Here is a 13257-nt window from a genome sequence, read left to right on the forward strand (position 1 = left end):
TTTCTCCACAGAAAAAGGATACATTTAAGTGAATATTAGAATTGGGCACATTTAAATTGTCCACATTCAAGATGTTACGCTATGCTGTCAGTCAGAGTGAAAAATCAAACGTATAGACCAATTTGGTTTGATCCAATATAAAACCACTGAACACTTATTAGGGTATTTAATTATCTCAGATTATTTAGTCAGGTATTTACAATAATTTTACTTCAATCTAGCCACAAACAAAGGTGTCCAGATCGAAAGTTTTTCTTTCAATCTGGACACTGGATACTAAGATTCACGGCTGTAAATGTGTCTGGAGGATTGTCTTGCAGAAGATGTGCTTTCATTAAAATAATTTTTTAGAACACTTGACAGTCCTCAGTCTGAAGGACCATGTATTTAATGTAATGCTGTGTTTTCTATTTCAGGTTTTATACACCTAGTTATCTGTTTTCTTTCAGATTTTTTTTTTTTGTTGTAAAATAGCTCTGCTTCTTTTTTTGTAAAATTTCTGCCTCCCTAGTTTATTTTCTCAGGACTCTTTTTGTTTGATTTGTTATTTCTTGCTAAATTTGATGGGCTAACATTTGTTGTTGTTGATCAAAAACATGTTTCAGCTCCTATGACATGAGCCGCAGATCAAATGGGTTAAAAACAAAGGAAGTCGACTCCTGCAGCATTTGGTACAGCTGACTCCTCCTCTGATCTTGTTCTCCGTGTAAACGATCGAGTTCCTGGATGCGTTTGTGTACGTGTCTGTCTTGTTGTCACACAGTGGTGCTGTCGGGCCACATGCAGGGGGAGAATACACATGGTTCAATTTCCTCTGTGCTGTTTGGGAAACTATTTACCTGATGGGATCAATGTCACTGGGTGATGGAGAACAGAGAAAATAATCTTTTATAACTTGGTAGGATTGTTTACCACTTTCCGTCTTCTAATATACAGGTGTGGAAAAAATTAAGAGACCACTGCACTGAACCCTATTGAAAACCACCTCATGGATATTCCACCAAATATTGATTTCTGAATTCTTCCTGAGTTAAAACATTAGTATTATTGTTTCTAAATGAATATGAACTTGTTTTCTTTGCATTATTTGAGGTCTGAAAGCACTCTCATTTTCTGCAAAAGAAATACAACATTTTTGCTTGGAATTTTGAAGACATGTTGTCAGTAGTTCATAGAATAAAAGAACAACGTTCATTCTACTCAATCATATACCTGATCATTTTAAGTGGTCTTTTAATTTTTCCCGAGCTGTGTGTAGAATCATATAATCTCTGGGAGAGTTTGTTCCTTAAAATAAATACTTGCATCATTAACGCAACACAACCGATGCTTAAATATGCCTTGAAGATCTGGATGTTGTTTTCACTTTTTACTTTTAACAATGTATTTTAACCATTTTGTTCCTAATTAAAATGACTTGCCTTCATACATCTGTAAGGATTTTTAAAGCAAGAATTAGGTGCACAGATTTCAATATATTGTGGATTTTTGTCTTCAGAATGTTCTCAAATAAACATCAGAACCAGATTTTGCTTGGAAGAGGCAGGCGAACAATACATTTCTGCAGTCCTCAGACTCTGAAAGAAAACCAACTAGCTTTAATCAATTCTGCTAGAAGAGGTATCAAATATTCAGAGTAGTGCATAAAAAGCCATAAATTCAAACTTGTGCCTTCAGTTCTTCTTAAGTCCTTATTGTTGAAATAGGCGTATGTTTTTGCAGCGCTTAACTTTTTGTCCGTCTGTCTCTTTGCCTCTAGTTAACCCTGCTGGATGCGTCTCTGGGGCGGGTGTTTACTTTGAAGCTCCATCTGCAGATCTGGAACTCCACGTCAATTCGCCTCAGTCCGTCTCCTGCTTCATCCTGGGAGGAAAATCTCTCCACTCTCCTTGTCGCTCAGCTCCTTTCAGCCACTTCACAGCTACCGAGCTTGACTGCGCTCTTTTCTGCGAGCTGGTTGGCTTGTGAACAAAGTCTGTCGTGCTTCTGGAGTAGCTCCTTCTGTTTCCACAGGAAGCAGAAGAGCTCTTCGGAGAGGCTGCATGGATGGATGGGGATACACTTACCTCAATGATTCTCACCAGGAAACAGTCTGATGGAGGGGACATGCAGGAAACTCCTGCACATCACCTTTGGAGGTTCTAGTGGCCAAAAATGAGACATTCTGTTAAAAAACTGTGAACAGTTCGAAGAGTTTTAAGTGGAACACGACACTTAGTTTAATCAGTTGGGTTTTTTTTCTCCCAAATGACTCGTTCTCTCAACACAATGATTGTAGCTTTTAGCTTTCCACAGCTCTGGTTTCAGGTGAGTCACAGGATCCGATTAAGGTACAACAAGCTGTTAGTTCACGTAAAGTCACAGAGTAGGGGAACGCAGTGAATCCTTATTTTGAAGTAAACGATTCTCTGGTCGCCTCAGTCTTATTATAATTTCTGTCACTGAAACACTCGTTTTGACTGCAGTAGACGTTGCAATGTGAGCAGCATCCTGCTCTGAAGGCATTAAAAGGAACAAACCTGCACAGTCCGACCCGAGGGATAATGTTTACCTAAACGCACCGATCATGTTTTCCTCCTTTGTGTTTGAAGGTGGAGGTGGTGCTCCACCAGAGGCGGCACACAGGCATTGTATTACCAAATATACTTGACTGAAGCTTTTTATTTTACCGCCAGCTGCTTTGGAGTGAACTTGCATGTTTTTCACGCGCCGTCACACCTGCCAGGTTGTTTTTTGAAAGCAGCGGTGACGATGAAGGTATGCAAAACCTCGTGCTGAGCAGCACTTAGTCCACTGAAGGGTTGTTCCGATGTTTTGGTGTCAAGAGTGACCGAACTCCCATGTTTGGACACGTCGTCGTGTGAATGTGGCTCGTACAGGCGCCTGGAGAGCAAACCGTGTGTGTTTTGTGTACCAACAGCTCTCCTTTAACCACGAAGCATGTTTTATACATATAAATATCTACAGTATATATTTTACATGCCATACTGTGCACATTATATTATTTATACAGCCTTGTCCACTTTGTATTTAAGGGCCTTTACATCCAGATTGCATGTTTGCTACCAAACAGCTATAATGATAATGATTATATTAACTACTTATAGAAATAAAGACATGGATGTGCCGTTTGGTTTCACATGTTTTTTTAAATGTCAAAAAACATTAAATAAACGGTTTAAAGAATTTCAGTGAAACCACAATGTAAAAATGTTTGTCAATTGTTTTGGTTTATTTAGGTCTTACAGAAAAAAAACTTCACATAAAGTACAAAAGTTATTTAAAACACAGTATTTATTATCCTGAGTTGGAAGATTTTGGATATTCGCAAACTGTCATCTTCTTTGACAGAAAAATCCTCACTAATGTTTAAAAATGGAATAAAAAACAATAAAAGTAGATTCAGGAAAAATGTATTAAAAACTACTGGGAAAAAGTATTGTTATTGGAATGTTTGGTAAAACATAATTATTTTTAAAAAATACACCCTCTTTCAATTCTTCATACAAATAATAAAAAAAGATGTAATTGATTAGGTTGTACAATTATTCAAAAGTGAGCTCAGATGTAGAGAAATGGCTGCAGATCAAATCTCATCACAGACCCATTTCCTACCTCTTTGTAGAAATAACTTCCCACTTGGAGTCAAATACTTTCATGAGTTACTGACAAACATAAAATTAGCATTTTATGTCCAAGTTTTGTTTTTAAAGCTTGCCTGTTTAAACACATTGTTTCTGATATTGTTTGTTGATTCTCTGATCAATTCAAAGTAACTCGGTGACCTCCTGCAGGTAAACTTTAGTCAAACACGTTTTTTTTTTACAGTAAGCTGTGAGGATTAAAGACTCTAGCAGTTGCATCTGTTTTTTTTACATTCAAGGTTATGTTTAAATTACTTTAGTACCTTGAAAAAAATTTCAGAACATTATTTAAGTCCTCATAAGTAAAAACTAGAAATGAAACGGGGTGTACTTTCTTTTTAACAGTAGTAACCGTTACCCTTAGATTGTTTCCGTATTTCTTGTGCCTATGGTGACCCAGTAAGCGCTGAAGAAACCACTAGATTAGTCATCTTTCTTTGAGCTGCTGCTTCTTCTTCTTCGTTGGTAATAGATCACAGTGAGCAGCACCCAGAAGTTGAGCAGAGTCATTGCCACAAACCGCACCAGAACTGTGAGAAACAAGAAGGTGATTTACAAACCAGGATTACCTTTAATCTAAACCGATTTGTAGCTATGAACTGGCTTTAGAGATCAAAACGTGGTTACTGGCTGTCTGATAAGGAGCTAGATGCTTGCATTCTAAGATGTTTTGCAGGAAAACCATTCCAAACCATCATTGAAATTTTGTTTTTAATTATTTTTAGCTTAATTTTTTTTTTTAAATACCCTTTCTGGTTATATGCTTTTGAACAATAAAGATTTATTCTTAGAAAATATAATCTTAAGATGGCATTGTTGAGCATCTTCTCACCTTAACATTTGTCTGTTTTTCTATTCAATTCCTTAGTTCAATATACATCTTTTCTGGCACTGATCAAAATTAAATTTTATTCAGTTAATTTTTTTTCTAAAATGGGAAACGACGCTAAACAAGACAGGATTTTAATGTGCTTTTCACTTAAAATTTCTACACGTTTGCGGACTGAAATTTCCAGATATCTTGGTCAATTTTCAGGTCTTATTAAAACAAAGACAATACATTGTAGTTCAGCTTCATGTATCTGTTAGCATTACAAAATCAACAATCTATAAATGTATTCGACACAATGCAGCTCCTTCCCTCACTTGATTTCCTGACAGCTGCACACATTTCCAAGTTCAGCATGATCATTAGACGCGCTAAAAGCACAGAGGGACAGAAATGAGCTTCTTATGCCATTTTGTCCAACGTTCCTTTTATCTGCTGAAAGTATTGTTCTCTCTTGCAGCCCAAATAATTGGCAAAAGACAGTAAGTGTTATCTGCTGCAGGTAGGCTATTAACGATTCATGACTTCCCAACAAAGTCCCAGAGAAAATCTAACCAACTTGAAGCTCAAAATGACATGATTATTTTCATCTTTTAAAATAGCAATACAACTTAAATATTTTTCATGCATGCTGTCCACCAAGATTTATTCTTGGGCAATAATTGTGAAGACTTTTTTTTTTGTGTTAAAATTTGTAAAATAAAAGTCAACATGAAACAGCACTTTAGTTTGAAAATGAGAGTAACATTTGAGACTAAACATTGAAGACAAAAGTCCAAGAGTTAAGGTATTAATTAGCTCTTTTTTTTTCTCTTCTAAATCTCTCTTGCCTTCATTAAGCACGGAGACGTCCAGAACTCCCTTTTTATGAGATCTCACTCCCAGAGTGCACCACGCTTCCACATTACTGCTGCGGTGGAAGGCGTTTAGAGAACAAAATGAAATGTTTCTGCCGTGTGCCATTTTACGCTGGCTTACCCTGCATGTCTCCGGTCGTCACCGAGGTGGTGTAAATCCGCGCTGGAACAAAAGAGGAAGCGGAGTTAATGGCATGCACATTATCCAACCGCACTCTCATGTTTAATTGATGGCGTGTTGAATTGCTGATTTACTGAACGCGTGGCAAACTGAAGGGGGGATTATCCATATTCATGACCTGAAAGTGATTTAAGTGGAAGAATTAGTTGAAGCTGATGAGCTGTTGAAGCTAATTAAATTTGTTAAGTCGGAAATGAGAGGCTGCAATTAAAAATGCGGAAATCCGACTTTGGTTAATTTATTTAAAAATATAATTTACCTGTTTGGGTTTGCTGCTTCTATTTGGAGTATTTTACCTCATTGTTTGAATCCAAATAAAATCAGGAAACGGTTGGGGGGGAATGGGATGGATTCTCCTAACTTATTTTGAGGAGCCAATCAAGAGGTGGTTAATGTCATTCAAAAAAACCCAATGAATACTGGATTATGATGCTTGTTTAAAATCCTTTTAGATGTCTAAAAAACTTTTTTTAATAAAACAACTCATGACTATGGGTAACATTATATTCTTTAAGAGGGAGATTCAATGTTTCAACAATATCAGTAACGCAGATGTCCATTAGGAATTATTTAAAAGAATCCTGACTTTCTGAATGAGGAAAACAACCTTTGACATGTGTCGGCATTGGCAAAATGTTTGATGCTTTTCCTATTATTATTATTATTATTATTATTTTATTTTGCAATATATTGTGCAGCCCTAGTTAAGTTTTTTAGTTTGGCAGCCCTCTTTACGCCGACAGCCACTAGAAAATACGTTCCCTCACACACTCACCCATACACGTGTAGGTAGCCATGCCCCAGGAGAGGGCGCTAACCTGTCCGGCATCCTGGGAGCTCCACATGCACTGCAGCTGGGCCAACTTACTGGCTGCACTGATGAACGTGCACAGGCTCTGGAGAGGACAGTGCAGGTCACATATTGCATGTTTATAACATGGCAGATTGAACAATGCAGGTGAGCTGGATTCCACACAGTAAAAAAAAAAAAGAAAAAAAAGTTACTTTCTGTTGCTGTCTAACATTTTAAACTTGAAGTGGAAGAATTGCTGCTTCATCTATTTAAATGCAAAATGCCTACAGACATGTTCATCCCATTTACCAAGCAGGCCTTGATGTGTTTCAGTGAGAGAGAAATGAGCTCTGGGTGAGTCTCCTCTCAGCCCTCCACATCATTACTCCTGACTGATGACGTGCCAACTCTTTACTGTGGGACAATGTGCGGCTCATTTGAAAATGATGCATTACCATGGCCAGATCTATGATCCACCTCTCCACCGTGAGGAGCCTCCAGCCTCCGACCAACCTGAGCACGATCTGTTAAGGCACAAGATGCTGCCGGGGTTGGGGGGTCATTGATTTCCTTCAACACCAACCAGTTTCACAGCCGTCACTGCCAGAGAGGGTAAGGATACAGCAAGGCGTACACCAGGCTCTGCCGCAGGCTGCCGTTGTAGTAAAGAATCAGGAGCAGAAGGATGACATCTGACGGGACACAGAGCAGGTTATAAACGTACACCACTTCCGGCGAGGTTCCATCTTCATTTCAAGGGCCACTGGCGTACTGCTGATTCGCAAGCTATTCAGATTCTTCTAAATGTTACACATTTAAAAGTTTCCTGGTTTGAATTTCCTGCAAGTTTTCTCTCATCTACACAGATTGAACATTTTACCTGCAGGCCTAAACCCCCACAAAAATAGTTTGAAAAATGTTCCTTAGTCAGTTGAAGAGTAACCTCAAACTCAACGAGGTCCAGGTTATTTCTGCCTGGATATTTTTGGACAACTTTCCTTAGCGGAAATGGTAGACGTTATTTAATCTTTGGCTTAGTAATATGAATTTAAAGCATATCCTATAATATTTCGGGGTAATGTTAGCCTCAAAAAACCATTCTAATGCGTGTACAAGCAATTGTGTCAAAGTTTTGGCCAGTTAAAATATTTTCAAAGTAATATTCATCCTTACTTTGAATAAGCATGAATATTATGTCATGCTTATTCATAAATTGATGTATGAAACTTATCAAAGTCAACACTGTTATTCTTGATTATATTCAATTCATAAATACACCTAATAACAATAAGAATGAGAATATCAAACAATCCTTTCAGCTAATAAAATACTTAATTTACACTATTTGTTACAAACCTTGAGCAATGAGGATGGGATACTCCAGGTACGTTGGGGGTGGGTAGTTGTAGTACATCTGGTACGTTACAAAAACTATGAACCTAGAAAGAATAAAATGTCAGATTATTTAATGTAATCAGTTAAGCTTTTATCGATTTAACGCATTTCTTTTTCAGCTGTGCAAGCATAAATCCCATCAACAAACTTTTTTGTACAACTGTTTACATGTACAGGTACTAGAAAAAAATCTAGAATGTTTAGAGTTGTAGTGATTTCCTGGAGCTGAGGTAAATCTTGAGTTCAGAGTGGAAGAGGAATCTGAAATCCTGAGTTGAGAAAGAAAAAAAAATAATTATCCACAACTCTTTTGACCTTTCTCACATTTTGTCATGTTACAGCTACAAACTGCAATGTATTTAATTGGTATTTACTGTGACAGAACAATACAAATTGGTGCTTAACTGTGAAGTGGAAGGAAAAGAGGTTGAATTATTAGTTTTTCCAGTGAAAATCTGGAAAGTGTGGCATGCATTTTGTATTAAGTGCTAGTACAAAGGCTTGAATACAAATGCATAACACATTTTTCAGACTTTTATTAAAAACTTTTAAAAACGGTGCATCCATTGTATTTGTGTGGGACTATGATCATTGCAATCATTGTATCTATGAAGAGTGTATGCTTCTCCAGATTTCTGTGTTGTGCGTGTAGGCTGGATGAGAATGGTTAAAACCAGCCCTGCATTTCTACATTTTTTATTTCAAACCGTTTGCAGTCTTTCTGGGTCTTCGTAGTCTTAGCCTCGGCTCATTTGCCAGATGGATGCTGTGTGTTTGAAGATGATAAGGTTTCTTTATCAGCAGAAACATTCTGAGCAGCTGCAATCAGGACACAGGCGTATTATTCCGCTTGAGACAGTCAGTCTGATGTTTATCCCCACAAATCCAACATAGGGCAGTTTGTGAGAGCCGTCGACGCACTGATTCATATAAACAGGTCCAGTTCTGGCAGATTTATGAACATTATCATCCCACTGGAATCTCACTGAGTGCAAAAACAGTGTTTTATTTGTAATGAACTTTCACACTTACTTAAACAAACTAGGCAGCACAAATATACTTCCTATACTTTTTAAGCACATGCACATATAGAAACAGGAAGACGACACATCAAAGCTGTGCCCTTCCTCACCTCCGTCACCATTCATCTTCCTCTAACAGCTACGAATCACCACGAATCACCAGGAGCTTGTGATAAAAGTCCTGCAGAGTCCACCTACCCAATGAGCTCCAGCAGCAGACTGTTGAGGCTGATCCCTGTTGAATTTTTGGCTCTCATTAACACGAAGATCTGCGGGAACTTCAGCACCATGCACACGAACAGCGTGCTGAAGTTGGCGATGTGCAGCAGAGTGTCGGACTGCATGCTGGATCTTTAAATTTTATTTTAATCTTTTTGTATAGTTTTTATAAATAACACTAGCTTCCAGATGCTGCCGTGGGTCAAACACTGTTAAGGTACTTTGACTCTGATCGGAAATCCGGTGTAAATTTTCGAAATAATAGTAGAAATTAATTTGTGTACGTTTGTGTACTACTGTCAGCAGGAATGATCAAAACCTATTAATAAAATGCAAATTACCTAAATATATTTTAATAAAAATAATGTGTATATATATATATATATATATATATATATATATATATATATATATATATATATATATATATATATATATATATTAAGTGATTAAATAAATGAACAAATGCTTTTAATCTGAAAAAATGCGCTTGACATCCGTTGATATGGTATAAATATGACAGTTTCCTGTCAGCCGGTGGTGGCACCGTTTCTCATTTCCGCATACATCAACTGAAAGATGATTGGCTCAGAAACAACCACAGTATTTAAAACCTAGTAAATACTGAACGCAGGTTCATTTTAGAATTTAATAAAACAGAGACGCATCTAAAAGTTGCAGGAAACTGGCCCTCAAAGACTGGAGTTGAAGACCCCTACATACAATACAATGTTATAATTACGCTTTAAAATGGTCTCTCTCTCTCTCTCTCTCTCTCTCTCTCTCTATCTATCTATCTATCTATCTATCTATCTATCTATCTATCTATCTATCTATCTATCTATCTATCTATCTATCTATCTATCTATCTATCTATCTATCTATCTATCTATCTATCTAATGTGAAAACCAGGTACATGTTTAACCACTCAACAGAGCTCAGGTGACTTAAAACTGTATCCTATTTTCTGAGTCAGCGGCTTTGCTTTTTAAAATTCTGTTACTGCCCTGACAACTTTTTTTTTTTTCTTTCAATGCATTTGCAAGTTTACCTCAAGAGATAATTAGAAATGAACAACAGGCCTCCCTCCTCTTTTTTTGACATAGGACACAGAGTAATCACTGACGTCTTATTTATGATTTTATAAAAAATTCCAATGCAGTCCCATGCTTTGGAGGATGTATCATGTTTTCTTCTCCACAGTCTTTTTCTTTCCTCTGTAGCTTCCATGAAATAGTGGCAGCCCGTCCTGTCTGATCATCTCCTTCCCGTGAGGCATGATCTGCCTGCTGCCGTAGACTTGATTGGAGGTGTTGGGGACGAACTCGGAATAGACCGAAAGGTTTTTCGGTAAAGACGTCTCATCCATTGGGGCATCCTGCAAACATCCACAGGTTATCACTGATGGTGAGGAGTGGCAAAGTGTGTAGGGCAAGCCCGACTTTGGGCACCCCTGTTGCAGGGGCTGCTGTGTAAATATCAGTTTTGAATAAAGCAGGTGGTGTTCACCTGTGTGCCACATCCCAGGACAACGCCCCAGGTCTCATCCCTGTGAACAACAGCTTGTTGGTGAAAAAGATTTTTTGACACCATTTAAAACAGCTAGGTTTGCAAGAACTAAACCTTGTTTCCTCTCACGCTTCTTCAGCTTACCAATCCAACGCTATTCTCCTCTCTTTTACACACAGGTCTTTCCATTGTTCGGCCAAACTTACTGGATTTTTGCGACTCTCATCATACTCTGAGCTGCTTTTTGAGGGATCCATGCTGACGACGGCACGGTTTACCTCCGTTAGCTTCAGTTAAAAGGTAGGAAAGCCGACCCAAATCACGGTTCGTTTTGTTTACGTTTCCATGGAAACTGGTCTAACAAGAGAATCTACACTTAAAATGCGTCAACTACCTCATGTTTTACAAATTTCATAGACCTTCGTGATTATTCAGTGTAACAACTTACATTCCAGCATAAGTTTTCCTGTTTTTAAAAATATTCACCATTTTTTATGAGATTTTTTTTTTTATCTGTCAAACCAGACTTGGCAGGAGGAGAGTTGCTAGTACGAGCATGTTGACAGTGTGAAATGACTCATGTAAATGCTAAAATTAGCTGTGGAGCTAAAGACAGTTAAAATAACACGTAGCCTATCGCTAGCATGTTGACTTAACGTAACACACTAAATGCAGTATGGAAAAACCCATGTGAAAGTTAAAATTAGCTCTAAAACTAAAACATCACCAAGGAGCTGTTATGTGTGGTCATTCTGTATTCCGCCACAAGAGGGCGTTCTTATACAGCACTGCTTGAAGCTGCTCTGTTTAATCACTGACCAGCTGCAGGATGAAACACTCTCACTCGCTACATTGTGTTGTAATTTTAAATTCTGCCACAGGAGGCAGCTTTACACCTTGCATTAAACTCATCTTCACTTTGGCCTGCGGCGAAGTGATTGAGTGCCAGGCACAATATTCGCCACCTCATTGACCAATGCGTAACACTAAGCCAGACATATGTGAAATAGAAGAGCTATTATGTATGGCCATTCTATATTCTGCCAATCTCAATAATGGGAAGTGCAGCTCTGGAATGACGGCGAATATCTCAGGAATTATAAAGGCTATGGGCATCATTCACACACCGTTTTTATCGGAAAGAAAGGAAAAAGGAAAGAAAGAATGGATAAATTAGGGTCGGAAGGAACGAAGGAGGGTCGGAATTAGTTTTATGTTTCTTTCCCAAAGTCATTACCACACTGAACTTGTCATAATAAACACAATATCTCAATAACTTAAAACTTCTTTTGAGAGGATTTGTTATTTATGGTTTTGTTATTTGTAATCTATTCGACCATTTATTGCTTGTTCGTGAGTGTGCCCAATTGTGTTTTTTCTTCGTCTTTTTTTTTGCAATGTCAATAAAAAAATCTAATCTAACAACTAATATGTTTGTACATTTTTAAGATGAACCTTTTACGAGAAACTATATTGAGGGTCAGTAACTATTTGACCACTGACAAGTCAGCAGTCTTCTGTGGGATTATGTAAACTTTATTATTGTTCTTTAGTTTTACATAATTGTTAAATTTCCCAAAAAAAACTGAATATTTTCTGTGAGCCATAAAAAAAGAAACGCTTGAAGTGTTTTGCTCCCTGTGTAAATCTATTTCCCTTTAAAGACTTAATGACTTTTATATCATATTTTATGTACTCAGATGTATTCGTATTTTTTCGTATTTTTTCTTCGTATTTTTTCTGCCCGCCTTCAGTAAGGATTGTTTAATTTTTTTTTCTGAATTTGATGCTTTTATTTTCAAAACCGGAAGTTGATGATGTAAGCTTTTACTCTGAAAGGTAAAAGCTACACTGTAGCCGTTCGGTTGAGGGAAAATAATCCGCTAGTATTAGCTCTGTGGTTATTTTGCTGATGAACTGAAACCCGCCTCCAAACAAAGGTAAGGTTGATATATCTAAATTGATCCACCTTAAATGCAAAATTTGAATTATTTGCTGCTCGACAAGGGCCTTAATTTTCCGAAGAAAAAGCCATTCTTGGTTCAGTGTTTGTTCTTGGTGAACTCTAATTTAAGAAGCTAACAGTGTGAGAAATGACTTTAGCAACTTTTTATCGTATATTTTCACTGACAGCACCGAGTCTTAACTCGTAGACACGTATTCTCAGGAACACTATTAGTAGTAAGGTGTAGTTTGTCTGTTAGAGGGTGAGCTATCAGCTTATTGTGGACATATGCTAACTGGCTAACCTTCATAGAATACAAACTTGATTCCGTATTTATTGGACGTGCAGAACAACACCACTCAGTCGTTTCCTCCGCTCACACAGTTATAGGTACAGGTAAGATAAGCGGGAGGTCACTTCTGAGGAGGCTAATCTCCTCAAAAGTGGAGATGCTGTGTTGGCTAACGTCAAGTTTATTAAATAACTGTACAACATGATGTGGAAATCCACAGAACCTCAGCATATTATCAGCTAGCATGCTGTTTGAGTATAAAATGATTAGCAGTATGTCCACTGGTGTTCTCAATTATCCAAATTAATTGGACATGTATTTTGGTGGAGCAGCTGGTATTGAAATAATGGGGTACACCTATATTGTGTGCGTGTGTGCATATATACTAGATGTGTACAACTAAAGTTGCATAGATCCACTGTCCTGCAACCTTAGCTCGATCCCTGTTTCAACACACCTGGATGAAATAAATAGCTAATTACCAGGCCTCTGTAGAACTGACTGAGTAGGTAATTGATTCAGGAATGTTGGAGCAGAGATGTACCTAAAAGGTGGAGAGCAGCACCGCTT

The 13257-nt window shown here is 37.7% G+C and overlaps 4 protein-coding genes across 8 annotated transcripts in view; 2 read left to right on the forward strand and 2 right to left on the reverse strand.

The window, feature by feature from the left end:
* The window catches only part of rock2a (rho-associated, coiled-coil containing protein kinase 2a), a 36931-nt gene extending 33804 nt beyond the window's left edge, over positions 1 to 3127 (forward strand). The window contains exons 32-33 of one of the 2 annotated variants that reach the window (XR_532614.3): positions 606 to 736; positions 1760 to 3127. Coding sequence is in view for 1 of the 2 variants with exons in the window: in XM_008399697.3 (XP_008397919.2) it covers positions 1760 to 1763 (4 nt within the window). In the remaining variant the exon portion in view is untranslated. The remainder of the gene's footprint in view (positions 1 to 605; positions 737 to 1759) is intronic. The other variant, XM_008399697.3, reaches the window with a different exon arrangement.
* Positions 3128 to 3205: 78 nt separating this feature from the next.
* On the reverse strand, positions 3206 to 9184 carry slc66a3 (solute carrier family 66 member 3). The gene is made up of 7 exons (XM_008399695.3): positions 8920 to 9184; positions 7661 to 7743; positions 6927 to 6996; positions 6760 to 6817; positions 6287 to 6407; positions 5452 to 5493; positions 3206 to 4174 (listed from the first exon to the last, which is right to left on the reverse strand). Exons 1-7 carry the CDS (start codon positions 9063 to 9065, stop codon positions 4068 to 4070), a joined length of 627 nt encoding a protein of 208 aa, XP_008397917.1. The 5' UTR covers positions 9066 to 9184; the 3' UTR covers positions 3206 to 4067.
* An 884-nt stretch (positions 9185 to 10068) lies between these two features.
* cimip5 (ciliary microtubule inner protein 5) lies at positions 10069 to 10807 on the reverse strand. 2 transcript variants are annotated; one of them, XM_008399692.3, is made up of 3 exons: positions 10595 to 10807; positions 10451 to 10490; positions 10069 to 10319 (listed from the first exon to the last, which is right to left on the reverse strand). In XM_008399692.3, exons 1-3 carry the CDS (start codon positions 10705 to 10707, stop codon positions 10125 to 10127), a joined length of 348 nt encoding a protein of 115 aa, XP_008397914.1. In that variant the 5' UTR covers positions 10708 to 10807; the 3' UTR covers positions 10069 to 10124. The 2 variants fall into 2 exon arrangements, with proteins under 2 accessions (XP_008397914.1, XP_081459310.1); XM_081603184.1 differs by having other exon boundaries at positions 10657 to 10797.
* A 1457-nt stretch (positions 10808 to 12264) lies between these two features.
* Positions 12265 to 13257, forward strand: part of zgc:103755 (CAP-Gly domain-containing linker protein 4) — a 31624-nt gene continuing 30631 nt past the window's right edge. Inside the window, exon 1 of one of the 3 annotated variants that reach the window (XM_008399690.3) lies at positions 12265 to 12390. The gene's annotated coding sequence lies outside the window, so the exon portion shown is untranslated. The remainder of the gene's footprint in view (positions 12391 to 13257) is intronic. The other 2 variants (XM_008399689.3, XM_008399691.3) reach the window with 2 other exon arrangements.

The sequence above is a fragment of the Poecilia reticulata genome, chromosome 22 (genome assembly GCF_904066995.2).
Source record: "Poecilia reticulata chromosome 22, P_reticulata-male-v2, whole genome shotgun sequence".
Classification (NCBI taxonomy): domain Eukaryota; kingdom Metazoa; phylum Chordata; class Actinopteri; order Cyprinodontiformes; family Poeciliidae; genus Poecilia; species Poecilia reticulata.

Excerpts from the sequence above, each read along its gene's own strand:
- slc66a3 (XM_008399695.3), bottom strand. The coding sequence starts at position 9,065 with ATGCAGTCCGACACTCTGCTGCACATCGCCAACTTCAGCACGCTGTTC. Across the intron at positions 7,744-8,919 it reads CTGCTGCTGGAGCTCATTGG|GTTCATAGTTTTTGTAACGT; the intron begins GTAGGTGGACTC and ends TATTCTTTCTAG. Across the intron at positions 5,494-6,286 it reads GGCTACCTACACGTGTATGG|CGCGGATTTACACCACCTCG; the intron begins GTGAGTGTGTGA and ends CTTTTGTTCCAG.
- cimip5 (XM_008399692.3), bottom strand. The coding sequence starts at position 10,707 with ATGGATCCCTCAAAAAGCAGCTCAGAGTATGATGAGAGTCGCAAAAAT. Across the intron at positions 10,491-10,594 it reads AGGAGAATAGCGTTGGATTG|GGATGAGACCTGGGGCGTTG; the intron begins GTAAGCTGAAGA and ends TGTTGTTCACAG. Across the intron at positions 10,320-10,450 it reads TCCTGGGATGTGGCACACAG|GATGCCCCAATGGATGAGAC; the intron begins GTGAACACCACC and ends GGATGTTTGCAG.